Source organism: Solanum dulcamara, chromosome 9 (assembly GCF_947179165.1).
Source record: "Solanum dulcamara chromosome 9, daSolDulc1.2, whole genome shotgun sequence".
In the NCBI taxonomy this organism is placed as follows: Eukaryota; Viridiplantae; Streptophyta; class Magnoliopsida; order Solanales; family Solanaceae; genus Solanum; species Solanum dulcamara.
The window spans coordinates 75,851,123-75,878,403 of NC_077245.1; the positions used below are offsets into that span (position 1 = coordinate 75,851,123).

The 27,281-nt window shown below is 36.1% G+C and overlaps 4 protein-coding genes across 6 annotated transcripts; 2 read left to right on the forward strand and 2 right to left on the reverse strand.

Moving 5' to 3' along the window:
* Window positions 1–977: 977 nt before the first annotated feature.
* Window positions 978–8,456, forward strand: LOC129903126 (histone deacetylase 9). Its single transcript, XM_055978622.1, has 14 exons — window positions 978–1,137; window positions 1,257–1,369; window positions 1,842–1,959; window positions 2,810–2,884; window positions 2,959–3,178; window positions 3,803–3,866; window positions 6,025–6,117; window positions 6,209–6,317; window positions 6,446–6,495; window positions 6,578–6,668; window positions 7,072–7,142; window positions 7,378–7,476; window positions 7,910–7,976; window positions 8,080–8,456. The coding sequence occupies exons 1-14, from the start codon at window positions 1,101–1,103 to the stop codon at window positions 8,163–8,165; spliced, it is 1,293 nt and encodes a 430-aa protein (XP_055834597.1). The 5' UTR covers window positions 978–1,100; the 3' UTR covers window positions 8,166–8,456.
* A 796-nt stretch (window positions 8,457–9,252) lies between these two features.
* On the reverse strand, window positions 9,253–14,810 carry LOC129904401 (uncharacterized). Its single transcript, XM_055979965.1, has 11 exons — window positions 14,515–14,810; window positions 13,429–13,623; window positions 13,254–13,338; window positions 13,018–13,093; window positions 12,624–12,797; window positions 12,306–12,408; window positions 12,089–12,198; window positions 11,697–11,786; window positions 11,492–11,572; window positions 10,503–11,348; window positions 9,253–9,628 (listed from the first exon to the last, which is right to left on the reverse strand). The coding sequence occupies exons 1-11, from the start codon at window positions 14,777–14,779 to the stop codon at window positions 9,536–9,538; spliced, it is 2,118 nt and encodes a 705-aa protein (XP_055835940.1). The 5' UTR covers window positions 14,780–14,810; the 3' UTR covers window positions 9,253–9,535.
* Window positions 14,811–15,976: 1,166 nt separating this feature from the next.
* On the forward strand, window positions 15,977–22,060 carry LOC129902356 (alkaline/neutral invertase E, chloroplastic-like). Of its 3 annotated transcripts, XM_055977576.1 has the most exons (7): window positions 15,977–16,153; window positions 17,168–17,858; window positions 18,613–18,778; window positions 18,868–19,079; window positions 19,815–20,308; window positions 20,393–20,441; window positions 21,540–22,060. In XM_055977576.1, the coding sequence occupies exons 2-7, from the start codon at window positions 17,181–17,183 to the stop codon at window positions 21,864–21,866; spliced, it is 1,926 nt and encodes a 641-aa protein (XP_055833551.1). In that variant the 5' UTR covers window positions 15,977–16,153; window positions 17,168–17,180; the 3' UTR covers window positions 21,867–22,060. The 3 variants fall into 3 exon arrangements, with proteins under 3 accessions (XP_055833551.1, XP_055833552.1, XP_055833550.1); XM_055977577.1 differs by lacking the exon at window positions 15,977–16,153 and having other exon boundaries at window positions 16,179–17,858; window positions 21,445–21,561; XM_055977575.1 differs by lacking the exon at window positions 15,977–16,153 and having other exon boundaries at window positions 16,183–17,858.
* Window positions 22,061–23,341: 1,281 nt separating this feature from the next.
* Window positions 23,342–27,011, reverse strand: LOC129904259 (uncharacterized). The gene is made up of 5 exons (XM_055979800.1): window positions 26,607–27,011; window positions 25,580–25,715; window positions 25,177–25,244; window positions 25,004–25,090; window positions 23,342–23,620 (listed from the first exon to the last, which is right to left on the reverse strand). Exons 1-5 carry the CDS (start codon window positions 26,952–26,954, stop codon window positions 23,552–23,554), a joined length of 708 nt encoding a protein of 235 aa, XP_055835775.1. The 5' UTR covers window positions 26,955–27,011; the 3' UTR covers window positions 23,342–23,551.
* Between the last annotated feature and the right edge of the window lie 270 nt (window positions 27,012–27,281).

A 27,281-nucleotide genomic window follows, 5' to 3' on the forward strand; every position in this document is an offset into this window, starting at 1 on the left:
ATATTGTATAGTTTTTGAACCTCTAAATTTAAATTTAATTATTAGTCAAATTAACTTTCGTAAAACTACTTGATAAGTAAAAGTGAACGGAGAGAGTAATTTTTGGGGAATTTTCAGATATGGCAAACCTTTGAAGCATAATTACTCTATATGAGTATAGTTTCCCTAATTACTTATAATGGCCAACATGAAATTTGTCATTACACAAATGCTTTAGAGAATTATACAAAAATTTTAGCGAATTATACAAACGTTATACCCACGAATTATTTGTATACCAAATTATACAAACATTGATATACATATGTATTTGTATATCTGGCAAGCAAGATTGAGAGAGAGGACGAGAGAGGATTAGAGAATTATACAAAAATTTTAGCGAATTATACAAACGTTATACCCACGAATTATTTATATACCAAATTATACAAACACTGATATACATATGTATTTGTATATCTGGCAAGCAAGATTGAGAGAGAGGATGAGAGAGGTGAGCGAGATCGAGAGAGGCGAATTGTATATGTATATCTGTCGAATTGTATTTATATATTTTGTCAAAAAATTGTATATATGTAACTGGTATACATATGTATTTGTATATCTGCCAAGCGAGATTGAGAGAGAGGCGAGCGAGATCCAGAAAGGGAAGAGGCGAATTGTATATGTTTATCTGTCGAATTGTATATGTATATTTGTTAGAAAAATTGTATAATGGTAACTGATTGTATATCTGACAAGCGAGATTTGCTATACCGCGTAAATAGATAGCTATGTTTGCTGCGAGCCGTAATTATTTTTAAATTATACCCTAAATACGTAATATAATAGTAAGGTTTGCCATATCGCGTAATTTTCCATAATTTTTATGGAGATGATTGTCAAAAATATGCTTAATTATAATATGAATTTCGAAAAAAATAATAATTGAGGTATTATTTTTTTTTTCCGAATTACAAAAAGATACATATAAGTCCACGAAGTTATCCATTGTTCATTTCACAGCAATCGCCGACGGCAAGCCGGAGAAGCTCTCCCACCGGCGAAGTTCCTGCAAACTGCTCCGGTAGTCTCGTCTCTGCATAAATATTCCATCTACAATGCGGTCCAAGGACAAAATCTCCTATTTCTACGACGGTAGAGTTTTCTCTTCTTCTCCTTTCTCACTTCACACTCGAGAAATCTCAAACCCTAGGTTCTGTTCACTCTGTATGCGAGTGTTTATGTTGTTTATGTAAGCTGAATTTTTGTTACAGGTGATGTTGGAAGCGTATACTTTGGTCCGAATCATCCAATGAAACCGCACAGGTTGTGTATGACTCATCATCTGGTTCTAGCTTATGGTCTTCACAGCAAGATGGAAGTTTATGTTTGTTACTCTTTCCTTTCCTCTTTTGTTATTTGTAAAGTTTTTCGTTTTTTTAAAAGTTAATGGTCAAAAACATGCCTAAACGTATCTCGTTTTTTCAAGTTTTATACCAGAATTACGAGGTACACGCTAGAAGTATCCTGTTTTTTCGAGTTTTATACCTGTATCATGAGGAGGTGTGTGAGTTTACTACATGAATATTATCGTGAACTATTTATCAAAACACACTTTAAGTATCATCTATCCCTTTTCTTACTTGAAATATCACCCTTTTCCTACTTGAAATATCACCATCATTCGGGTGTGTTTTGGGAACAATTAATAGTTGAGGTATGTTTTGATAAATAGTTGGTGATAGTTCAGGTATAAAACTCGAAAAATTGGGATACTTTAAGTGTGTTTTTGACCCTTCACTCTTTCTTTCTTTTTTTGTTGCCTTTTTTGGTTTACCTTTTTTGATTGCACTATGTAGAGGCCTCACAAAGCATATCCAGTGGAGTTAGCGCAGTTTCATTCTGCTGATTATGTAGAATTCTTGAACCGAATAACCCCAGATACCCAGAATTTGTTCCCTAGTGAAATGGCAAGATGTAAGTGTTGAACTTCGTCTTATTTTATCTCTTTACCATTGAAATATCACCTTTGAGCTGCATACTTATTCATAGGAATCTAGCTTATACTAGTACTCATCATCTTCGATAAAACAAGCACTTCACCACCACCAACAGCTAAATCTAAATCCGAAGCTAGTTCAATCCTCAGTATTCAGGTTACTCTACTTAGACTTGTCTCAATGAGTATTGAAAAATTAGGTTCTCTAGCACAAAAAGTTCTCTTATAGAGAATGTACGAACATGACTAGACCCTAATCCCAAGTAATTGGTATTACCTATATGAATGTTTTTCATGTGCTCTATTTTCGCTGTCTTAATGGATTTCTAGAGATTGAAAGTGGGGGGGGGGGGGGGAGCAGATAGACCACAATTACCTCCAACTCAACTTTATTGGTAAATAAGTTTAATTGTTTGCAGCACTGAGAGAGTGCTAAATTTTATAACAATGTACAAAAGTAGTCCCTTCTACTAATGCTGGGACCTAATGAATAACAGTTTTTCAACTTCACATATATATTCTGAGTTACTCTAAGTAGCCATCAAAAATCTATATTTTGATTTCATCCTAATTATTGTCAGCTTTTCCTTCATACCGTCTCTAGTTTCCTTCCTATATTTTCGTCTATGTCTTGGTTGATTGGTCTTTTTCCAACTTTTCTTTTCTATGGTGAAGAGGTGTAGTTAACAACTCACTATAAGATCAAAATGGTGACTAATTTCGATATCATATCCTTTTTAAAGAGTATGCTTTTTGGCATCACATCTTTTTTGATGATTTGTTAGGATAATGTGATGTTGAACTGTTGCTTATCTGTTTACTTATCAGATAATCTTGGAGAAGATTGCCCTGTATTTGACAACTTATTCGAGTTTTGTCAAATATATGCTGGTGGAACAATAGGTAAAATCAGCCTTGTTAACATGTTATTTCTGTTTAAGTCGCAAATTCACTTGCTAACAAAGATTTAGGGGCAGATGCTGCACGTAGATTGAATAATCAGCTTTGTGATATTGCAATAAATTGGGCTGGTGGACTGCATCATGCCAAGAAGTGTGCGGCTTCAGGATTTTGCTATATCAATGACCTAGTTCTGGGGATATTGGAGCTTCTAAAGTATCATCCGCGGGTGCTCTATATTGATATTGATGTGCATCACGGTGATGGTGTAGAAGAGGCCTTTTATTTCACTGACAGGTGGCATTATTTTCTGGAGTTTTTCTCCAATTTTTCATTTTTGCGTACTCTGTTTTTTCTCTCTCTAATGTCAAACCTGAGGATAAATCTTAAATCATTATGAAGGTTTAAAGTAGTAGCTATTGAGTCTAGAGTGAGACTCCGAGAAGCTGAATGATGATCGACTTTGCCAGTAATATAATCGTTGTGTCAAACATAGGAATGAATTAAAGCTTCACATTTTCACTTGATTATTAAATTGCTTGTTTATTGAGTAGCTGTGAGTATGAAGCTTCCACCTTGGCACAATTTGAATACTTTAATTTTCAAAAAATTTGGCATCTAACCAGTTGATTTGTTTGCTTACTGCACAGTTGGAACATTTTTGTCTGGTATGATTTTTGCTGCTACTATGTTCTAGAGCTTTGACATTATTGTCAAATGCTATATATTGATGAGCATTTTAGTAAGTGCATTAATGCTCTGCTAGGTGCTTGGTAAAGGTCAGCCTTGTATAATTCTTTTTGGTGTAGAAAGTACACTTTTCCCCGTGACGTGTTTAAATTGGGGATAAATATTTTACCAAAAAAATATTATTAGACAGTCACTGGAATTATAAGTTTCTAATATTAGATTTTTTTGCAGGGTTATGACCGTTAGTTTCCACAAGTATGGGGATAAGTTCTTTCCTGGAACTGGTGATATGAAGGTACTTCTACATTGACAGTTTATTCTTCTTTTTGTTCTCTAGATTTTTCCTTTTACTTCGACAACCTAGCATGAGCTAATTTCGCCTGGGTTCACTTGAATTTCATTGACTTTTTGTGCTATTTATTAATGCGATTGTACCGTATTCTACGATCCTCTTGGATATATAGAGATTAAGAACTAAGAAGCTTATTTATTCAATATAGAGGTGTGGGATTACTCACTCCACACCCAACACCTGTGTCGGGGAGGTATTAGGTACGTAGTAGATTAGTCGAAGCGCGTGCAAGTTGGTGAAAAATTCTTCCATCCCGAAAGAGATTAACTAGTTTAGAGATTAAGATTTAGGAGAAGAATCTTTGAAATGTCAAAACTTGAAATAGCTGGATGTTATATCAAGCCCTTGGGGATGGCCTTAGTCAAAGAGTTGGAGTAACAACCTTGAGGACAAAGATTCGAATCCCAACAATGGTGACAATAGATAAATTATTTTCATCTGCCTAAGCCTTGATAGTTGTATTGGTGGAAGGTATCAGGTCTTTGACAGATGTCAAAGTGAGTAGGACATAAACGTTATAAAGTAAAATATCTCATATCAAAATTAAAATAAATAAATATAACATGCGTAGTGTGTATGAGTTTTGATATCTTGTGTTTTCCTTCAAGGATAAAAGGTGAAATAATTTGTCGCCAAAGAAGTAAAGTGGCAAACGGAGTAGTTGCTATAAAATATTAGGCAGCTTGTCATTAGAATCTAATATCAAGGCAAAGAGCTTGAAAAATCTATTCAAATTTCGGAGAACTCAGCCATTTAGGAACAACAACAACAACAACAACAACCCAGTGAAATCCCACAACGTGGGGTCTGGGGAGGGTAAAGTGTACGTAGACCTTACTCCTACCAAGGTAGGACGGCTATTTCCGAGAGACCCTCGGCTCAAAAGAAGCATAAAAAAATGAGAATAATTGAAAAGGAAATTTGGTCGGTGGGTGGGGGTGTACATTATTGGTTGTCCTCTTGGATGTTAAGTAATTATTGATATCTTGTACTAATCCAAGGTTTGAAAGGAGAGAAAACATTGATACTTCTCAAGATATGCAGCTTTGTGTACACCTTGTATGCAAGATCTTTTGTCTTCGCATTAAGGAGTCGTTTTGTTTAGAAGCAAGTTATGTATGGATTAACGATGCAGGGATTGTAATGTATGGTAATACATGAATTGATGATGCAAAGGATTGTAATGTAGGTATTATTAATGATACTAATGAAGGATGGTAATGCAAGGTTTATAATACAAAGATTGCCACGTAGAGATTGTTTATTATTGAATGTTTAGGTTTTTTGTTTTTGTATTAAGATAATTATATAGTGCGTATATATTAAATATGTTTTAATTTTTTTACAAAATAAAATTTTGGTTCCTTCATACATGAAGGGTATTTTTGCCATTTAGTAGCTTTAATCCATGACTCCATGTATTGTTAATCTCCTCATTCTTATTCCACATTCTATCCTGCATAAAATAATACATAAATCTCTGCATAAGTTATATGGGTATTATTGTTTAGGACAATCAAATAAGTAACCAAACAACGTATAACTACTTCAGTTCAGAGTTTATGAAAATAACAAAAACAAGTAACCGAACAATGAATAACTTAAACATTGTTTAATACATGTATTATATTAGCTTATGCAGCAAACCACACGGACCCTAATAACACTATTTATGTCATCAATTCTCAAGTTATGTAGTTTTATGCCATCATTCATGCCAAACTTAATGTAATCATAAAGGGCTAAAGAAGGGAAGCTTCGAAAAATGGGGCTTTGGTCTACTTAGGTTTTGCCATTAAAGTCTGTGCTATTCCAAATTCTTAAACCAATAACTAACATGAGTTTTCCTGAGAAAGCACATGTACTGCCTTCCATTTATGGCAAAAATTTCATAAACTTGGAATCATTGTTGGCTTTTTAGTTGCTACTCCCAGCCTAGGGAAAAATTGAAATACATTTGTACCGCAAGAGCATATGAATTTCATGTATGCTCTTGATAGTGTAAATTCACCCGTTTGGATGGAACTCCTACCCCTTGCATTTAGGGAAGGACCCTCTTATGAACACCTCTAGCTATGCTTACCGTGGTTTTATTCTGAAGGATACAGGGGAAAGAGATGGAAGATTCTATTCCATAAATGTGCCTCTAAAGGATGGAATAGATGATGGCAGTTTCACTAGACTCTTCAAAACAGTAAGTTTGTAAAGAAAGTTTCTATCATATTAGTTTTACTATGTTCTGATTATTTATTAAAGCATCTCACTTGCAACATGTTATTTCATAGATTATTTCAAAGGTTGTTGAAACATATTTACCTGGCGCAATAGTTCTGCAATGTGGGGCAGATTCGCTTGCTGGAGACCGTCTGGGCTGCTTCAACCTCTCCATTGATGGTGCTATTCTACTTGTAGTTGGTTTCTTATTTTAAACACTTTCAGGATTGTTGTTCAATCTCTTAATATTCAGCTCTTGGTGAGATTGAATGTATTGGTTTGTCTTCTGGTGATTTTGCTTCTTACAGGACATGCTGAATGTGTAAGGTTTGTGAAGAAATTTAATTTGCCGCTGCTGGTGGGTGTTTCTCAATTCAAATTCCATTTCTGGTTCATAACAAGTTACCTGCATCTGTTTGATTGCATGGGGCCTTTTACAGGTAACTGGAGGTGGGGGATACACAAAAGAGAATGTTGCCCGTTGTTGGGCTCTGGAAACTGGAGTTCTTTTAGACACAGAGCTTCCTAATGGTATGATGAGCAGGCCTTTATTTTTGTTCAATGCTTTCACACTGCCTCTTGTGCTTTCAATAATAATAATAGAAAATGTATTAGTGTCAACCATTCACATTAATATTTGATGATTTTGGTCAAAGGCATGACTAGATAATAACTTTGTTAGGTTTATATGGAAGCGGGAGTTCTTGAAATTGACTCCTTCCTTTGGACTTCTTGAGCTGTTTAAACAATTGATTTTTACTTAGAATAAGAAAATATCAGCTTATAATGTTATTATCTGAAATTTGCTTCATGGTTCACATTTTCTAGAAAGAAGTTCAAGTTATCTGCTTGTACGATGTTATTAAATGAGCTGAATGGTTTTATTTTTTAGAAATAATTTTATTTAACACAATTAATTTATAAATAATTGCAGAAATACCAGACAATGATTACATCAAGTATTTTGCCCCTGATTATACACTGAAGCTTCCTGGTGGACACATAGTAAGTTGAATTCTTTTGTTGCTTTTTTTTACTTATCCTGCATGTCATCATCTTCGTGACTAAAGGTGTGGAGTCTTTTTCCTCAAAATTTTGTTGATACATGTAATATTATATCCATAAGATGACCGATTGCTTGATCCAGTGATGTCATGTCTCATTAAGCATTTTCAAATAAAAAGAATAACGAATTGGCATCATGATCTTGCTCTAATCACCTATTTCGTTGATTGAACAGGAGAATCTGAATAGCAAATCATACATTGGCACCATAAAAATGCAAGTGATGGAAAATCTTCGTTGCCTCCAGCATGCTCCCGGTGTACAGATGCAAGAGGTAAGTCAAGTGCATCTTTTGGAGTTTTGTGTCGCCATATAATCAAGAACACACACATACTAGCTATGTGAGAAGCTGTGTACATAATTGCATGCTATGTTTTATGTTTATATGTACTCTGATTGCTTAAGAACTGCACTTGAGATGCGTTTTGCCCCTTTAAGTGATTGCCTCTTCGACGATTTATGTTGATTTTGAAAATACACATGTAAAACGCAGTTTCAGCTTGCTACACATCCTACAATCATTCAATACACTTGCCATTGTGAGAATACTTCTCCAATGCATAAAAAGAGCAACCTGCATTTTCTATGTGCCTTAACTGTCATTAGAAGTGCATTTAATGCATCTAGCAATGATTATGATTGGTTTCTGAAGGTATCTGGGGAAGATAGTGACTTGCCTGGATCTGAAAATTTTCTTATTTTTGTAGGTACCGCCTGACTTTTATATTCCTGATTTTGATGACGATGAACAAAATCCAGATGAACGTGTGGATCGTAAGTAGAAATCTGACTATAAGCACACAACATTCTCAAATGTGGAACTACAGTGATCTAACTCTGATTTTGCTTTCTTTCTGTTACCGTCTTGAATTCACAGAGCATACCCAAGATAAGCATATCCAACGTGACGATGAGTATTATGATGGTGACCATGACAATGATAACCACACTGATGATGCCTAAACACTATAGTTTGCTGTAGTTGGTTTAGGGTAAATGTATATTCTTTCGGCTATTATAGAAAAGGCAGTGTAAAACTAGTTTATTGCCCCATGTTAATTTTACATTTTGATACCCCTTTTCATGTAAAATATATTGGGATGTGACAGCCTGATAGGATTCTTGGTTTAGATTGTCAATGGAGGCATATGTTTTTGCCTCCATTTTAGAGGCTATCTGAACTTCAGTAAACTGTGTCATGGGCATGGTAAGTTGTGAATATGCTGTACTTCTATTAGCTCTTTCGATGGATTATGGCTTGCTTCAGAATTTTTTTTCCTTACAAATTCTGCTTAAAAATCATTTGTGTTTTTTCTACCTACAGTTTAATCATATCTTTATTTCTGTTTGTCAATTGCACCCAAGTGAAAATAGTCTCTCTGTGTGCACCAATTAAGAGTAAGGTTTGTGTACACTGTTTTTTTCAGATCTTATTTGTAGAATTACATTGAACCACACCTTGAATTGCACCCAAGGTTGTGACCTCGTTGTCATGGAGTGAGTTTAGAATTATTAAGTTTCAAGTTCAAATCCATCGGAGAACTATGAAATTTTAGGTTCAAATTCAATGGGTGTAAAAACACAGTGTTGCCTTCTTTTGATATTGATGGGAGGTAGCAATACCTAATGATAGTCAAGGTGCATGGAAATTGGCCCGAACATAAGGATCCATGTTCCAAGGATTTGAAATTTTGGACTTAGAAATCTAATGTTTTATTATGCTAGACTTTTCACAAGATTCAAAATTGATATATTCTTAGTTCTGTTATTGCAATTTTATAGATTTCAAATGAAGATGGAAATTTAAACTTGAGACCTCATGGTTCTCAACCCACAATATTGACCACCACGTCACTCATAGATGTTAATTACAAGACATTAACGACAACAACATACCCAATGTAACCCTACAAGTAGGGTCTGGAGAAAGAAGGATGTATTTTGGTCTTACCCCTACCTTTGAGAGATCGAGAGACTGTTTTCGATAGCTCCTTGCCTCAAAATTTTGAAGCAGTGTTGTTAGAAAATGTGACAGCACGATAGCGAAATATAAAGCAAAAATGAAGCAACATATATTAATATACATTAAAGAACAAGAAACTAATACTACAAACAAGGATAAGAGGAGGGAATCTAGCCCCGTGATTCTCCCACATAAAGTCAACACTCGCTACCTACTAACTTCTACCTTCATCCTCGACCTTACCTTTCTACATTAAGTAGTCTCGAACAGAGAAAATATCTCCCCTTGGATACTGCAGAGGGCCAGGCCAGCTACACTGATCATAGGATTAGTTACTGAACAAGTTCACATTGGTTACATTGTAAAACAACTAGAGGAATGAACTGTAACCTCCACCCAGAGGTATTTTTGGCTTAAATATCGCAGATGCTACCAAGCAAGGACAGTGCTGGAAACCCACACTCTGAGGAAACAGGAACCAAAAAAAAAAGTTAGTTCTTACTATCAGTTTATCTACTGAGATGAGAAGAAAAACTGCGCGAGCGAAACAGAAATTGACACATCAAAACTAGTAAATCTATATATAATCAGCCTGACTTTGGATTGGCTGTGAATCACAAGAATAGTAATAACCATATTATTCACAGATATCAGATAGATCGCGAGAAAGGTTGATGAGAAAAATGGCAGGAAACATAGAAATGGAAGGAACGGTCAAGCATGCACATGTTAACCAGTCTAGTGAACCACTGGGGTCAACTATCAAACGTTGTCATTCACTCTCTTTTTCTCCCTTATATATATACAGACAGGTTGTTTAAACATTTGTAGTAATGAATTTGGTGCTCTTTCAGTTGACTTTTTATCTTACAACATGACATGGTAATTGATCGAGTGCACTCAATCATGGAAAGAACCAGAAAAAGAAAAGGGAGGGAAGACAAAGGGCTGCAGAGTGGAAGAGAAGCTATAACCAGAAAGTTTTCTGCTATCACGCCTTTTGTCTTTGTTCAGTGATGCAGTAAAGGTTTTAACAAAAACAGTAATAGAACATTGGTTGATCCAGTCCCCCTAGGATCGACCAGAAATTTTGGTCTAAACTGTTTTTGACCAGTATCTCCAGGAAACTAAATCAAATGAGTAACTTGTTTGTGATTGAACAAGCCTGTTCATTTATCGGGTTCATATAGCGATGAGCTGGAAATGGAAGCCTCAACCTTTAAGCTAAACATAACAACTGATAAAGAAAAGCTGTATCAGGGAAGTTTATTACCTATAGGAAGAATACTATCAGATAAGTATCACAAAGGCAGATGTAAAAACAGATATTGACTTACTGGTATGCTTAGCAACACCCCATCCACATTGACCAAGACAGGTAAAGCTCTTCTTGCAGCAACTGGAATGGACTTCAATAAGAGGAGAGCTCTTTCAGCTGATTTCTTTGTACAAGCAGAACACAAATTTATGTTGCTCATTACTCGTGAGTCCGCTGAAAGAGAGAGTTCTTCTTCATGAACAATGCTTCTATCCTCTCTCTTTGATAACGTTGCTAGGTACAACCAATCAGCATCAACCATGTAACGGACCCTGGCCACCCAATCATGGCCAAGGACGCAAGAATTGCAAAAGTTCCATCTTTGTTCTCCAAAATCTTGGAGTTCATCAGAATTTTTCATGGAAAATGAAGTGTAAGTGTTTTGCTTGCTCAGATACCACTTCACTAAAAATCTGTTCATGAAGTACCCAACTTTTTCAGGATGGAGTACTTTGCTTGGAGCAGAAGCTGTGTTTTCGACTCTGTGTTCCACCTTGTTTTCGAGCGCAATATTAGTTTTGGACGTGAAATTATTGCTTTCCTCTCTCTGTAGACAAATAATACTCTTGTAGGTTGATTCACCAATAATGCCTTCCCTTTTGGCTTCAGATAGAATGGAATCGGAAAATGTTAGGTTCAAAAATTGCATTCCTATTGTACTTTGAGGGAACTGATCTGAGTATGACCTCCCATTTGCTACAATTTGTTCTACCTCATCTGAAATTGTGCTGTTATTTCCTTCAGTCGAGAATGGATTTAGCAACTCTAGTGTCAAATTAGCATCAGTAGAGCAGCAAACCAATACTTTAGTACCTTTGGAGCCAGGAGCAGGACAAAGGTAACAACCGGATGCAGTAACAGCAGTCTGCAAGGTGCCAAAAGTGATATACATTCGACAATGTGTTATTGAAAATCATCAGTCTAACTTCAAAAAAAAGGAATTTCTTGCCCATTAAAGTTTTTCCCATTTGTGTGTGCAATGGACAAGTTAAATTGGCTTATATTCACCTTGCATTGGGAAGTTCGAATGTAGTCTAATAACAATTTTGATGCACTGCCTCTGACAGGCCTTTGCCTTTGTGAAACAAACTATACCGAAAACAAGAGGAGCGAGTTAGGTATCTACCATTAGATAAGGTCGAGAAAAACTTTCCACGACAAAATACCTTGCCTGAAAAAAATTGATTCTAGTAAAAGCTAAAAGTGGCAATACCTGCAATAACAAAGCAATAAACTTGGAGAGAACTATGTCCTTCAATTCTGAAGGACTGAGGATTCCTACATCAATCACCACATACCCTTCCTGCGTTCCCGCAAAAAAATATCAGGGGGAGAGGTGGAGAATGAGAGAGAGAGAGAGAGGAAACGTCAGGTTAAGAGAAGGTACAGGTATACACTCACTAAACTACAAACTGATGACCAATATACCCCCCCCCCCCCCCAAAAAAAAAAAAAAAAAAAAAAAAAGAGGCACAACTTGAAAGAAAATGCAGATAGATGTCATTTCTCAAACACGTAGTGCACTGTTATGAAGGCTATCAAGTATCAATAATGGAACAATGGATCGTTGATAGAATGCATTCCCAGCTAAACTGTTAAACTTACAGGCATGATAGTCACAGCTTGATGCATGAGGTTGGAACAAATTTTGTCAATATGAAACCTTGTTCTCCGACAAGCAGCAATAAGTGCTTGTAACTCGGATCTGAATATAGCTGCAGAAAAAAATTATGATCAAGATATAGTAAATACAGGTTCTATTAACAAGGTTCATCGTAAACATTAGGATCATAATTAAGTCGAATGCACAAAAACTACTCACGTGATGCCAAGTCAGTCAATATCATCCGAATTCTATTACGAGCAAATAATGCACTTCTGTTCGTGGGATCTTCAACCCATTCTTGATTGGCAGCTAGACATATCTGCAATACAAGGTAATGCAAGTTAGAAGCTTGCAATGAACTAGGAAAAGGAATAACCATCTGAATCTTTTAAGCAAAATGTGCAGATGTAGTTTAATCATTTTAAGATCCTAATGAAACATTACCCTGAAAAACTCTACTTACAGATTAGAAGCCGTTCAGGTTCAAAGGCTACTATGAAAATCCTCCAAACAGGCAAACTGAAAAAAACATACCTTGTACATATCTTCTTTAGAATACTCCAGCAGAGGTCTCACCAATAAAAGTCCATTCCTACTCACTTCAGTACTTAAATCTGGACATGTAGAGAACAGCTGTGAAACAGATGCCATTCCAGCGAGTCCAAGCACGCCACTATTACGAGACAACCTGAGAATGAATAGTTCCGCCTGTACTAATCCTATTAGAAACTGCTAAATCTATCATCTATGGTGTCAAAACCAATAATGTTCAAATAGATTTGCATGAGGCAACATCAATCGTATTCAAACACCATTATCTCTTTTTAATGTATTGACAAAAACTAAACGGATAGCCATCTGATAGGTGCTAATTTTTCAGAAATATAAAATATAAAAATTCACAGAGTAGACGCTATTATGACAATACCTGGTCATCTGCATGGTGTGCAGTCATCAATACACCAATCTGATGCCGGATGCAAGCACTTTGGAGAATTTCATACCTGAACAAATGAAAAGGGGCAACTTATTCTCACAATAATGATGAGATTATTAACATCAGGATGGCTATATAACATATAGTCAGTCAAAAACCAGCATGCCCAGATATGAAAAGGCTCAGAAATATTATTTTGCTGAATAATTTGGAACTCTGGTAATGACCTTTTCTGACGAGCTGCTTCTTGCAAATGACCCTGCTTTGGCTTGCCTTCTGACCATTCACAGCAAGCAATCTCGCATTTGATTCCTATACAAGGCCTACATTATATCTCTATTAAAAGGTGTTAAGAAATGTTGCTACATTCAAGACAAAGAAAAAGTTAAAAGGACTATATACCCATGCTTGTGACTCGATGGTGAACAAGGTGAGCCTCATCTTTACTCTCAGCACGAAGTCCATGATCAACTACCACTGCTAAAAGCCCGTCAACAAACCCATTCTTTTGAGCAGCAATGCCGAGGCTATTGGATTTCCATGCAGCAGTTAAGACACAGAGGGCCATGCTATCAGGGCCACCAGAAACACCCAAAACTACAAAAAAGGTTAAGAAGAAAGCTCATTTCCATGGTCACAATAAAGACCATCCAAGAAATAATAGATTGTTCTTAGTTAGCTGCATAGTGAGACCTCTCCATAACACTCATCCTCTCTAACAACATTTCATTATAACACCAAGTCTTTTTCTAAACCAACTTTTTCATCTTATATAATATCTCCTACATGAAACCGGTGAAATTGAATTCTCCATGAAGATGCGGAGTATCAACATATTCTCTGTAACAACATTTCGCTATAGCAGCTAAAAAGTATCTGGATAAACAACTTTACCATAAAGCTGCAATATTTTACACAGTTCTGGCTAAGAATGGAGTGTAAATTATCACCCCATGAAACCAGTGGCAGAGCCAGGGCACAGTAAGGGGGTTCATCAAAAAATTATGCTCTATATATAAGGTCAAAATTACTTTTTACGTATACATAGTAAATGTTGAATACCCTTGATTTCTTAGTGTGTTTACTCTTTATATATCAACATATTCTCTGTACCAACATTTCGCTATAGAAGCTAAAACGTATCCGGATAAACAGCTTTACCATAAAGCTGCAATCTTTCACACACTACTAGCTAAGGATGGAGTGTAACTTATCACCCCATGAAACCATGGGCAGAGCCAGGGGGGTTCATCGAAAAATTACACTATATAGTAGATGGTGAATCCCTTAATTTCTTAGTGTACTTACTCTTTATATTTTGAACCCATTACTAAAAATTCCAGCTCAGCCACTTCATAACACCCATAAACCAGTTTCTCATGATATTGAGATTTTTTACACTTTCAGCTGTTCTTTCATTGTACCCACCCCATACAATTTAATTTTTTTTAAAAAAAAAAAACAGAAGCAATGGAGGGTAAAACTGACCAATAGGATGATGGGGTTTGAGACCCACCATAGCCATACGCTTTCCAAATGTTTTTGAGTAAGCTGACATGTCAATTGTGCCATTTTCTTGGAGATGACTGCAACAACTGCACAGAAATCGAGGAGGAGGATTTGAAAGAGAGAAATGGAGAGATGAAGAAGGGTAATACAGTAATTTTGTGAATCTTGAAGGTACAGAAATGGAATTTAGGAGAAATTGTGAAGAGTTTTTGGTGTATGGAAAAATCATAAAGCCTCGCGCCATTGACAACAAAGCTTTGAACTTTAGAGGATTTTGAGAGGAGAGATAAAATAGGTGACTCTAATAAACGGTGTCGTTTTTTTTTTTTTTTTAATTTTATTTTATTTTTACAAACTTTATTTTCCTTTCTCATTTTGAGAATTTGGCCCCCTTTTGGGTATGTGCAAGGCGGAGCTAGAATACGAGTTACGAGTAGGATTAGATTTACATAATTTTTTTAATATTTTTTTTGCATTACTAACTCAACGGTAGAGTATTCGATTTTTAAGTAACAGTTAATTTCATTTATATATATGAATGAAGTGCAGATTTTAAACTCAATGATTAAAGATAAATATGGGGGTTGCGTTTATTGTGAAACTTAACCCTACATCTTACTGTGCGAGATGGCTAAAGGCACCTCTCTATTTTAAGAAATTTTGTGGCATGTTGAGCAATCAGATAGTATCAACTCAATTTTATTTTAAAATTCGACTCTCGAAATTATAAATTTTGATTTAGCTTTTAGCTTTTGATTTATTGGAACAAGAATAAATTTGAAAATAACAATAATTAATGTTTTCTTAAATTTTGATGCAACACCTCTGTTTGAATATATTAATATGAGTTTATGTTTTGTATACGGATAGGCAGTGACGAAGCCAGAATTTTAAATAAGGGGTTCAAAATCTAAATAAGTGGACACATAAATTAGTCGAAGAAGGTTCGGCATCTACTTTATATACATAAAAAATTATTTTAATCATGTATAAATAGTATAATTGTCTGCCGAAGGAGGGTCGGATGAACCCCTCGGCACAAGGTGGCTCCGCAACTGCGGATAAGGTAAAAAGTTACTTACATCATTAATTTTTTCATAAGTATTAGTGATAATAGCTTTACGTGTGAAATTTCATTGAGTATGCTATTATTGTTGTATTAGTGATAATAGGTTGAAAGTAACTCAAAAAAATTTGAACATGAAACTTCTTATTAAATACTTTTCATTTCATCTCAATCTTTACTAATGATAAATCCAATTCTCAAAATAGAAAATAAATGGATTAATCCCTTCATTCATTTTATTTTATAATAATAGAAGTACTTGTAAAATTTGTGTTTATCAAATACTGTTACAAAATTATTTATTATGTCACTACAATCAAAAAAATCTTTTAACATGAATTGTAATATAGTAAATGGTTATACGTGTCCCCTAATTGCCGTGGGCTTCAAGGCCTACCGGAGTTGTCACTGTAAAGTATAGCAAAGTTTCAAGAATTTCCCCAGAAAAATCATAAAAACCCCCAAGTTATTTTTCTGCAAGATTTTACCTTTAAATCAAATAATAAAGTGAACAGCATCTTCACAAATTATATTCCAATCTTGTAAACTTAGGTAAGCAAATTCAACAACCCTTTTCTTGTCACCATATATCATTGTGTTAGTGCTCTCTTATTCTCTCCTCTTCTGGAAAACACAGTATTTTTATCTTCACTATTTACTGAGCAAGCTCAAGAATCTTTCTTTGTTGAAAAGTTAAGATCTTTGAGAAAGATGTGCTCTTTTTTTATGCTTTCTTGGTCTCTAATCTGATAATATGGTTCTAGTTTTCTCTATCCTTTTACTGAAATGTCCAAATGAAAAGAGTCTTTTTGTTAAGGATGCAGATGACCCTTTGTAGTTAGCTTAGTGAATATCTATTTATTTTGCAAAGTTAAGATGTTTGAGAAAGATGGGGTCTTTTCTTATGCATTGTTGAAGCTTTCTTGGTTTACTGTTTTCCCCATCATTTTGCTGAAATGTTCATTGAAAAGGGTCTTTTTGTTAAGGGATGATGACCATTTGCAGTTCGCTCAGTGAATATCAGAAAGATTGGATCTTTTCTTGTGATTATTGAAGCTTTTCTTGGTTTCTAGATGGTTCCAGTTTTATCCATCATTTTGCTGAAAAGTCCATTCAAAGGGGTCTTCTTGTTAAGGGATGATGACAATTTGCAGTTAGCTCAGTGAATGTATCTCTTTGTTTTGCTAAGTTAAAATCTTTGAGAAAGATGGGATTTTTTCTTAGGCCTTATTGAAGATTTTCTTAGTTTCTAAACTGATAAGATGGTTTCAGTTTTCTCCATCATTTTGCTGAAATGTCCATTAAAAAGGGTTTTCTTTTTAAGGGAGGATGATTGCCATTTGCAGTTGTCACTCTGAGTTTATTTAGAAAAGCAGCTGTTGTGGCTGCAACAAATTTGGGTTATGTCTGTTTAGCTTATTCAGTTCTTGTGGCTGCAACAAATTTGGGTTATGTCTGTTTAGCTTATTCAGTTCTGTATTGAACTATGTTATTTCATGTAAATGCATTGATTAAATCAAGAAATTACTACAATAGCTGCAAAGCTGAAGGCATCATCAATTTCAGATACTTACTGACAATGGGGGCTTCAGAAGCTGCCCTACAACTATTATCCGGTGAGCTTTCATGTCAAGTCCGGACAAGTTCAATCTTTGCGAAGTCAAACTCTTTCCTTTGTTATGAGCATTGGTTTAAAACTAGAAATTGCGGGGACTGGAGGTATAAGCAGATAAAGGGCTTAAAAAGACTGCAAAATTGCTCGAGGTTACATGCTTTTGGTGTCTTACATAGTGTTTTCCGCGGAGAAAAGCTTAGTAGTCGGTCCAATTTATTGATCTGCAATTGCCAACATCCTGAAAGAGTCAGTGAGACAATCATTAAAGGTGGAAATGGAAAGTTGATGCACACTGTTTCTCCAAAGATTCCAAATCATACTCCAGATGAACAGAACATGAAGCAGGAAAATGGAGCTAGGCCTTTCAGTGAAGGTTTTAAAACTGCTGCCTCAGTTAATAGTAAGCCTAGAACCAATACGGAGTCTATTGAGGATGAAGCGTGGCATTTTTTGCGAGCTGCTATGGTTTATTACTGTAGCACCCCAGTTGGAACTATAGCTGCGAATGATCCAAGTGAAGCAACTATGCTAAACTATGATCAAGTATTTATACGTGATTTTATACCTTCTGGTATAGCATTCCTTCTAAAAGGAGAATATGATATCGTGAGGAACTTTATACTTCACACACTTCAGTTGCAGGTAAACTGACTCAAGTTATCTCAAACAACTACTCTGTTCCGCGTTCAGTTTCGCCTGCTTTCATAATGGAATTCATGTCTGTTGTAATGCACATAACTTTGTTCTATTTACTTATGAGGGTGATTCAGCATGTGATTTGATTCCTTTCAGTAGCATCACATGTTTGTGTTCATAATAACAATTTTGGCTTGTTATGATCACCAAAATAGCCCCCTTATTATTATAGAAGATGTGCAGAGTCTCTGCGGGCAAATTTCCCTCCAATTAAGCAATTATGTGTAATATCTTCCACTCTGCTGGCCCGTGGTATGCACAAGTTAACTTTTTTAGCTCTTCCCTAGTTACTTAGTTTGTACCCACATACTCTTTTAACATGCATAATCTATAACCTATGTTGCTTGGACTCTCCAAAAATATTGCTGCACCCACGTCGGATTCTCCAAAAATGCACTACTTTGGAGTACCGACACACACCTGTCGATATTTTCAAAGAGTCCGAGCAACATAGTCTATAACTTCCATGCGTTGCATGTTGTGTCATTAGCTGCATTGAAATTTGATAATTCCTGTGAGAAGTGGTTTTTGAACCTTAGGTTGCCATTAAAAATAGTTCTCCAGTACAATTTGTAAGAAAAATGCTATTTGACACATGTGAACTCATTCATGAGATTCACTTTTCTTAACTCGGTGAAGTTAAAAAAGTCTCACCGCCATTAGTTTTTTCCTGTTAAGCATCTTCTTCTATTTCAAACAGAGTTGGGAGAAAACAATGGATTGCTATAGTCCAGGTCAAGGACTTATGCCTGCCAGCTTCAAAGTGCGTACAGTTCCACTTGATAATGACGAATCTGCAACAGAAGATGTACTGGATCCAGACTTCGGTGAGGCAGCAATTGGTCGAGTTGCTCCTGTTGATTCAGGTGATCTTTGGTAACTTTTGATGCATGTCTTTTCTATAGCAAATTTTGATGTATATCCGAAGATTTTTGACTCCATGTACTGATTCCAGGATTATGGTGGATTATATTGCTGCGAGCATATGGGAAATGCTCTGGAGATCTTTCTCTTCAGGAGAGGGTTGATGTCCAAACTGGAATGAAGATGATACTCAGGCTATGTCTTGCAGATGGTTTTGATATGTTTCCGACTTTGTTGGTGACTGATGGTTCTTGCATGATAGATCGTCGCATGGGAATCCATGGCCACCCTCTGGAAATTCAGGTCTTTTCCTTTTCCTGTCTGCAACAAGCTTGTCATTTTTTTTATATTTTTTCTTCATTTATTAATTTTACTTTCCCATTGAGCGGATGCCTGATTTTACGTTGCTTCTCTTATATCATCTTGTCAACGAAGCCTCTTTTTTTCTCCTTATCCTTTCTTCGGGTAAAGATATTCATTGTTGAGGGGACCATCATTGAATGATCTCAACAAAGAGTTCAAGTTTATCACCGGAATATATACACAAGTGCAACTCCTTATTAACAATTAAGGCGGATGGGGAGACAAATGGAAAGGTGAAATTATTCATGTTAAGATACTCACTGTAGGTTCTAAGCTAATCATATTAACAACAAAGACAACATACTCAGTGAAATCCCACAAGTAGGGTCTAGGGAGGGTAGACTGTACCCGGACCTTATCCCTACCTCGTGGAGGTAGAAAGGTTGTTTTCGAAGGATCCTCAGCTGAAGTGCAGCAACTCAAAGTAGTTATGAAAAGGAAAAACAACAGGGAAGAAACCATAGCAACTAATAAGGAGAGCATTCAGGAAACTCTTTTTTTTGTATACCCAATAAAGCTTGATAGGTTGTCTTGCTGTAACTACAGAATGTCTATTGGTTGTACATATGCTGGTTATATGTTACAAACTCTTTTTTTCATTCCATCGTTTGTGTCTCTTCTTTTCTTCCAAAAAGATTCTGCATAATTATGCGCATGACATTTCATGCTTTGCAGGCGTTATATTATTCAGCCTTACTTGGTGCACGGGAGATGCTTGCTCCAGAGGAGGCATCAACAGACCTTGTTAGGGCACTTAACAATCGCTTGCTAGCATTGTCATTTCATATTAGGGAATACTACTGGATCGATGTAAAAAAATTGAACGAGATATATAGATACAAAACAGAGGAATATTCTTATGACGCAATCAATAAGTTTAATATATATCCAGATCAAATTCCTCCCTGGCTGGTGGACTGGATGCCTAGTGAAGGGGGTTATCTTATAGGAAACCTGCAGCCAGCTCACATGGATTTCCGGTTCTTTTCACTTGGGAACGTTTGGTCCATTGTAAGTAGTCTTGCTAATATAGATCAGTCACATGCCATTTTAGATCTTATTGAAGCCAAATGGGAGGACTTAGTAGCTGATATGCCACTGAAGATATGTTATCCTGCTCTTGAGGGCCAGGAATGGCGCATTATTACTGGTGGTGATCCGAAAAACACGTAATGCCTTTTTTTGCTAATGTGTATATTGTTTTCTATCTCATCGTAATTTACCTCGCTGATGTTTTTGAATACCTGGTGCAGGCCTTGGTCTTACCATAATGGAGGATCCTGGCCAACTTTACTCTGGCAGGTACGTTACCCTTATTCATTATGCAGACCTCTGATTTCATGCTGTCAGCATGTATAGCTTCCGTTGCTTCCTATGCGAATCTAATTGCATACAACTGTATTGCACACACACACACACATGTATGTATGTAATATAATATATGTTTGTATGGATATAACAATGCATGTAAGTGTATATACGTTACCATTAAAAAAAAGTGCATGTATATACTTGTGTATATGTATAAGTATAATTTGTGTGTGTTTAAATATCTAATAAAAAAAGTTTTAAGACAGAAAATTGGCGCGGGTGCAAGAGGCAGATTCCCCCATGCACAAAACGTGTTGAGGCATTAACAGCATAGATTTTTGCCCTGATGACTGTTTAGTGGCATTTAGAGCGTGGTGTCACAATCGAGTGAGCCTGGAGATGAGTCTTAGCTTCACCTTTTAAAATATTGGAGGTGAACTTTAGTATAGAGAGGAGTGGCGCGAACATTAAAATCTATAGGGGTGAAATCCATAAAAACGCCATATCAAAAACTCGTGTCGACGTCTCAAACACTTCTTCCGCGTGTGTTCTGTCAATTTATTCCGATTTAAGGAGTAACCAATATGAATTTCAGCCACAAATGTACAAGCATGACGTTCACAACCTTGATATACTGCATTTTGTTAGAAGGAAATTTTCAAATTTGGTGTGGTAAGTGTCTGTTCTATTTGTTAGAGGTTTAAGTTTAAAGATGCCTTTAGCACCAGATAGAGTTATCAACAATCTTGCGATAAATCCATAGATGATAAAATTGAATAAGCATCAAACTATAGTGACAAAAACCAGATTGTACTGTATTTACTCATTTTATTGATCTCATGTCCTTTTGGATTATCTACTTGAAATGAATCTTTTGTCACTGAAGTCATGCTCTGTCATTTTGTGCAATAGATGAGTTATACATTTGTTAGATGTAATATAAGAAGCACTCATACCAAAATAATATGATGTTATCTCGTATTCGCATTCACAGAAATGTTCCAACATAGAGTAGAATCAAACATGTGAAGAGATCCATTGACAACAGAAAAGATGAGTTGATTAATCTTAAATGTGAACCGTTTTCAGCTCACTGTGGCATGCATAAAAATGAAGAGGCCCGAAATTGCTGAAAAAGCAATTAAGATTGCAGAAAGACGCTTATCCAGAGACAGGTGGCCCGAATACTATGATACAAGGCGAGGAGGGTTCATCGGGAAACAGGCACGTCTCTTTCAGACTTGGACTATTGCAGGATATCTAGTGGCAAAGCTGCTTATTGCCAATCCAGAGGCTGCAAAGATGGTAATCAATGTGGAGGATACAGAACTTCTAAGTGCCTTTTCAAGCATACTGAGTTCAAACCCAAGGCGAAAACGTTCACGAAAAGGATTGAAGCAGTCTTTCATCATATGAAAGTTTTCTTTTTGTTACTTAAGCCTTTGTGTGTAATATTGGCCTGAGATGAGCTCAAATTGAACGATATGGTCAATGAAGATTCATATAGTCAACTCTAAAATGCTTGAGATTGAAGCATACCTGTTGTTACTTAAAGCCTCTGTGTAGTTACTCTGTGTGATATACATACTAGTGTTGAAAATTTTGTAGCAGCATGCCATGTGAAGGTGCTGTACTGTATCAACTTTCCATCATGCAAAATTAGCTATAGTCTCCCCCCCTCCCTCCTCCCACACACACACCACCCACCCCTCTACTATAAGAATTACATGAATCTTTAAGTAGGTGTTTAGACATATATTATGTGAAAATATTGAAAATATTATTTGCAAATTGTTTGTTTGATAACTTTGCCCACTATTCAGAAAAAAAAACTATTCAAATGAAAGCATGTCTTATTCTATCCCGCTTGGGACCCCTAGTTTCTCAAAGACGGTTTGGTCCTTGTAGATGGTCTCTTGCTTTAAATTTTGTAAATTCTTCCTTTTTTTCTCCCACTCTTTTTGTTGGTTTGGTCCTTGTAGGATACCTATTCATGGAAATCGCCGGTTGGGTTGGTCTGACCAAGAAAGGCATGATTGGGCATAGACAAGCCTCGATTAGGTCAGCATTTGAAAGAAATTGTATTGAGAAGTAATTTACATGGAACTTCTGACGCGGCTATTTGGAGTTCGAACGCTTTCCAAACATTAACTTGAAATATAGGATTTGAAGTCTTAAAACTTGTTTGAAGGGTATTTCAAGTGAAATAAGGACCTCATAACAAGCAAGTATGCTAGGGAGCTGAAGCACAAACTTAATAGTTGTCATTGAGTTAACTCCTTTACCATAAAGATGGTCAAGCTGTGATAATAAAACAAAAGAAACATTGTGCTAATGTTGCCACCTGGATGAAGTTCTCTCTCTCTCTCTCTTGACAGGATAAGAAGATTCATAAATACATTTGCTCTGATAGTTTTGTTCAGTAGCTTTACAGCATGTCTACTTTTTTAAAAAAAATAACGTGGTCTCTGAACCAGTTAGTGCACACCTCTTCAACATGGGGCTTTCTACTAAAACCAATGGCGGAACCAAGATTTTATACATAGGGATTCAACAATGTCAAACCCGGGACTGGAATCTATGATCAAAAGCAATTTTTTAACCCCCTTTGCCACTTCAGTGGAATTTTACCGCATGTCGAGGGGATTCAACATCTTATATACAACCAAATTTTTACCCTATTTGCACAATTTAACTTTTCAGCAAGAGGGATTCATTAGCTTTGCCACTGCTTCCTACCACATAAGAAAATAGCATGTGCAAAGAAAATGTTTCATGGCAGGTGGTTAGTGGATCATTTTTTCTTCAAGATCTTTTTTGCGAAAGAGACAAGAAGGAGGGAGGTGGGAAACAAGACAAAGTACATGGACTAATGTCAAGGAGGTTCATGATTCACATTTAAATTTGTATTTATAGAGATCTTTGCTTAACTTGCCAGGTAAACAATAAACACATCAGTGCATACCATGGGCCAGAACCAGACTGGCTATACAAGTCGCAGTAGTTGAAACAATGAGCCGTAGAGTGCATGGTATATGCTATGAATAACCAATTGCCTAGTTGGCAGTAAGAAAACTGGTGATAAAAGTAAATCTATGAACCTAAATTTTTTTCTCTGCCACAATGCTTTCCAATAGTGAATCACAAGCATCTTCAAGCAGATCTAGTACCTGTGAGCAAGAAGTGATGGAGTTGAGTATTAGATGCATATTTCGGAAAGTAAGCATCAAGCACAAGATTAATGGCGAACAAAAGCAAACTATGACTCATCCAAAATGGATAGTGTCGACACATAATATATAGGCAGCAGCAGCAAAACACCATCTTAGTAAATTAATAGGGTCTTCTAAGAACTTCAGAAATGACCTCTTGCAGAAACTCCTCATTGTAAAAGAGCCTTTGCTTTTTTAAGATGGACCTTTTCTAGCATTTTCTGTAGAGATCATTCAACAGGAATTAAAAGATAATTTGTGCTTGGCTTATTGAGAAGACCTTGGGAAACTACTAAGGTATCCAAATTGCCATGCACTGCCCAACATCAAATTCAAGATATTCTTCTAGATATAAAGTACTTGTTACAACATTCAAGGACTTAGCAGAAGTTCTCCAAAATACCTCCTTGGATTTTTTCCGAACCAAATATTCCAAAATGATCCTTGTTGATAGCCTAAGTTTTAGGACTATTTTGTCCTATGTACTTTCTTGAAGATACCTATAACTAAGGCTGATGATAAGACAAACATCAGGATTCATATGTAGGACTTAGTTCATAAGACCTGTTGGGGAGGGTTGAGGTCAGGATAAGGAAGTTAATGAATGACTTCAGGGAGATTGAGGGACTGGAAAGGAGGTATAAAGTGAAGGGAGAGTTAGCTATGAGGGCCATAACTCGAGAAACCATTCCTTGTTTTTTTTTACCTCTGTGCGGCCTAAGATATTAAGAGGGAAGGGAATATGAGGTGAGAAGCTGGATAAGTTTCGATGCATTGGGCTTTAATGCATGTAAAAATAAGTAGGGTGGCTGTTGTGTGCACCTTTCAAATGGAACTAGTTTTTCAAGAACAGTCTTCTTGTATAAGAAAAGGACAGCAGGCTGTATTAAATATATAAACTAAACATAGTACGTCACTGGCTCATAAATTTGGATAACACATAAACTATAGTTTTCTCTTCATTCTCCAAAAGGATTGAGGACAAACTCAATGATCTCTCCTGTTTATTATCCATTCTTTCCATGAAAATGTGGTTAGTAAGTGTGTATTTAGAACATTGGGTCTTTAAAACCATTATGCTGATGTATTATTTGAGGCATAAATTGGCAGTCTTGTAAAATTAACTTCTTAATTCAAGCCAACAGAACATGACCTTTGTGCTATAACTATCATAATGCTCAACACTCAAGTTAACAAAATAAGCACTGTAAGAATTGAGATTCTCCTGTATAGCTAGGAGCAAGAAGACTTCCGCCATCTAAAATGTGAAAATCAGGCAGCTTTTGGGTTACTTGTCATGTCGTGACAAGATAGACGGATTATGAGATTATCAGACATTACCTTCTCAAAACCTTGAGCTCCACCGTAGTAAGGGTCTGGGACTTCAGTTTCATCATGCTTCTTACAATAGGAACACATCAAGCGGACCTGAATGTTAAATGCACTATGAGGATAGAAGACTTAAGAATTGCACTTGATAACCAGTACAGTATTAGACTTATAGATGAAAAAACCTTTTCAGCTGCATCAGCTGGCAATGGCACTCTGTGGATCCACCTCTCCAGAGCCCCAAGTATATCAGCTGTGAGTTAAAAAAACAAATCAGTTCTTGATACAGTACATATGTTCAAACCATCAAAGATTATACCAAGAAGTTGTGAAGCTGTACTTGAAATAGGAAAAACAAGATAGGCCCTTAACCATGAGGTCTCTGGTTCAAATTCCAGCGGAAGCAAAACTTGGTGGACAGATTACCAGATATATGTGTTGGTGGAAGGTAACGGGTACATATGGAATTAGTCCGAGTATGCGCAAACTGACCCGACACCATGGTTATTAAAAAAAGAGGAGAACTAATATAAAGAAAGCTAAAAGACCACGACACAGAATTTGACAAAGGATTGTGAAATAACCCACCTTTGTTTTGCTCGTCCATAGCAAGAATGAGATCAAAATCTTTGAAATCAGAAGGCTTAATCGGCCTAGATATAGACGTTATCGCAATTCCACGCCTTTTAGCAGCAGCCCTCATTCTTGGGTCAGCTTCATTCCCCTTTAAGACAAACAACAACAACACCAATACTAACATGATCAACTCCAAGAAATTCCAAAGCCATTAAAAAGTTACAAATTTTACAGACCCCTAAGTGGAAATACCTCATGATAATCAATACTACCAGCAGAATCAATCATAATTACAAATTTTACAGACCCCCAAGTGGAAATTCCTCATGATAATCAATACTACCAGCAGAATCAATCATAAACTACAAACTTTACAGACCCCCAAGTGGAAATACCTCATGATAATCAATAACACCAGCAGAATCAATCATAAATTACAAACTTTACAGACCCCCAAGTGGAAATACATTATGATAATCACTACCAGCATTATCAATCATAAATTACAAATTTTACAGACACCCAAATGGCAATACCTCATGATAATCAATACTACCAGCAGAATCAATCATAAATGACAAATTTTACAGACACCCAAGTGGAAACACCTCATGATAATCAGCACTACCAGCATTATCAATCATAAATTACAAATTTTACAGACACCCAAATGGCAATACCTCATGATAATCAATACTACCAGCAGAATCAATCATAAATGACAAATTTTACATACACCCAAGTGGAAACACCTCATGATAATCAGCACTACCAGCAGAATCAATCATAAATTACAAATCTTACAGACACCCAAGTGGAAACACCTCATGGTAATCAATACTACCAGCATAACCAATCTTAAATCACAAGTTTGCAGACCCCCAAGTGGAAATACCTCATGATAATCAATACTACCAGCATAACCAATCATAAATTACCAATTTTGCAGACAACCAAGTAGAAATACCTCATGCTAATGAATAGTACCAGTAGAATCAATCATAAATTACAAATTTTGCAGACCCCCAAGTGGAAATACCTCATGATAATTAATAGTACCAGCAGAATCAATCTTAAACTTAGAATCAAGACCCCTTTTCTTGACCAAATCTGTAAAAACACCTTCAGCAGCTGGGCTTCTGCATATATTTCCAAGGCACACAAAGAGAACAGAGAATGGTTTTGTACTTGGGTCCGTTCTTGATTCCATTGAAGCTTTGATTTTCACTCTTTTATGGCTTTCTTTTAGAAGAAATGGGTATTTAGAAGGAACAAGAAAATTGAGAAATGGGAGTTTCAGAGAGTGAGCAGCATGGAGGGAGTGATGGCAGTTTGGTAATTTTGAAGGGGTTGGAATTGTCACTGTACTATAGAATAAGGACCTCATCACTCAAAACCCCAATGGTGGTTGGTTCAGGTAATGCAAGAATATAGCTAAAAGATATTTGATTTGTCATTTAGTTATTTGATTTTGTTTTCAAGAATATGATCTTAAATAAAAAAAAGATATGAAAATCGAGAATTAGGACAAAAGGATAGCAGATAGCGGAGTGTCTTAATATAGTCTTCAATTTTTACTACTATTTGTGTTTTATTTACTTTTTCATCTTGTTATTTTGTTGTTGCTACTCATATGTGCCTAATATTTCCACAATATAAAGGGGTGTAAATGGTTGATTGCATTTGGTCTACTGACCAAAATGGAAAATTTGAG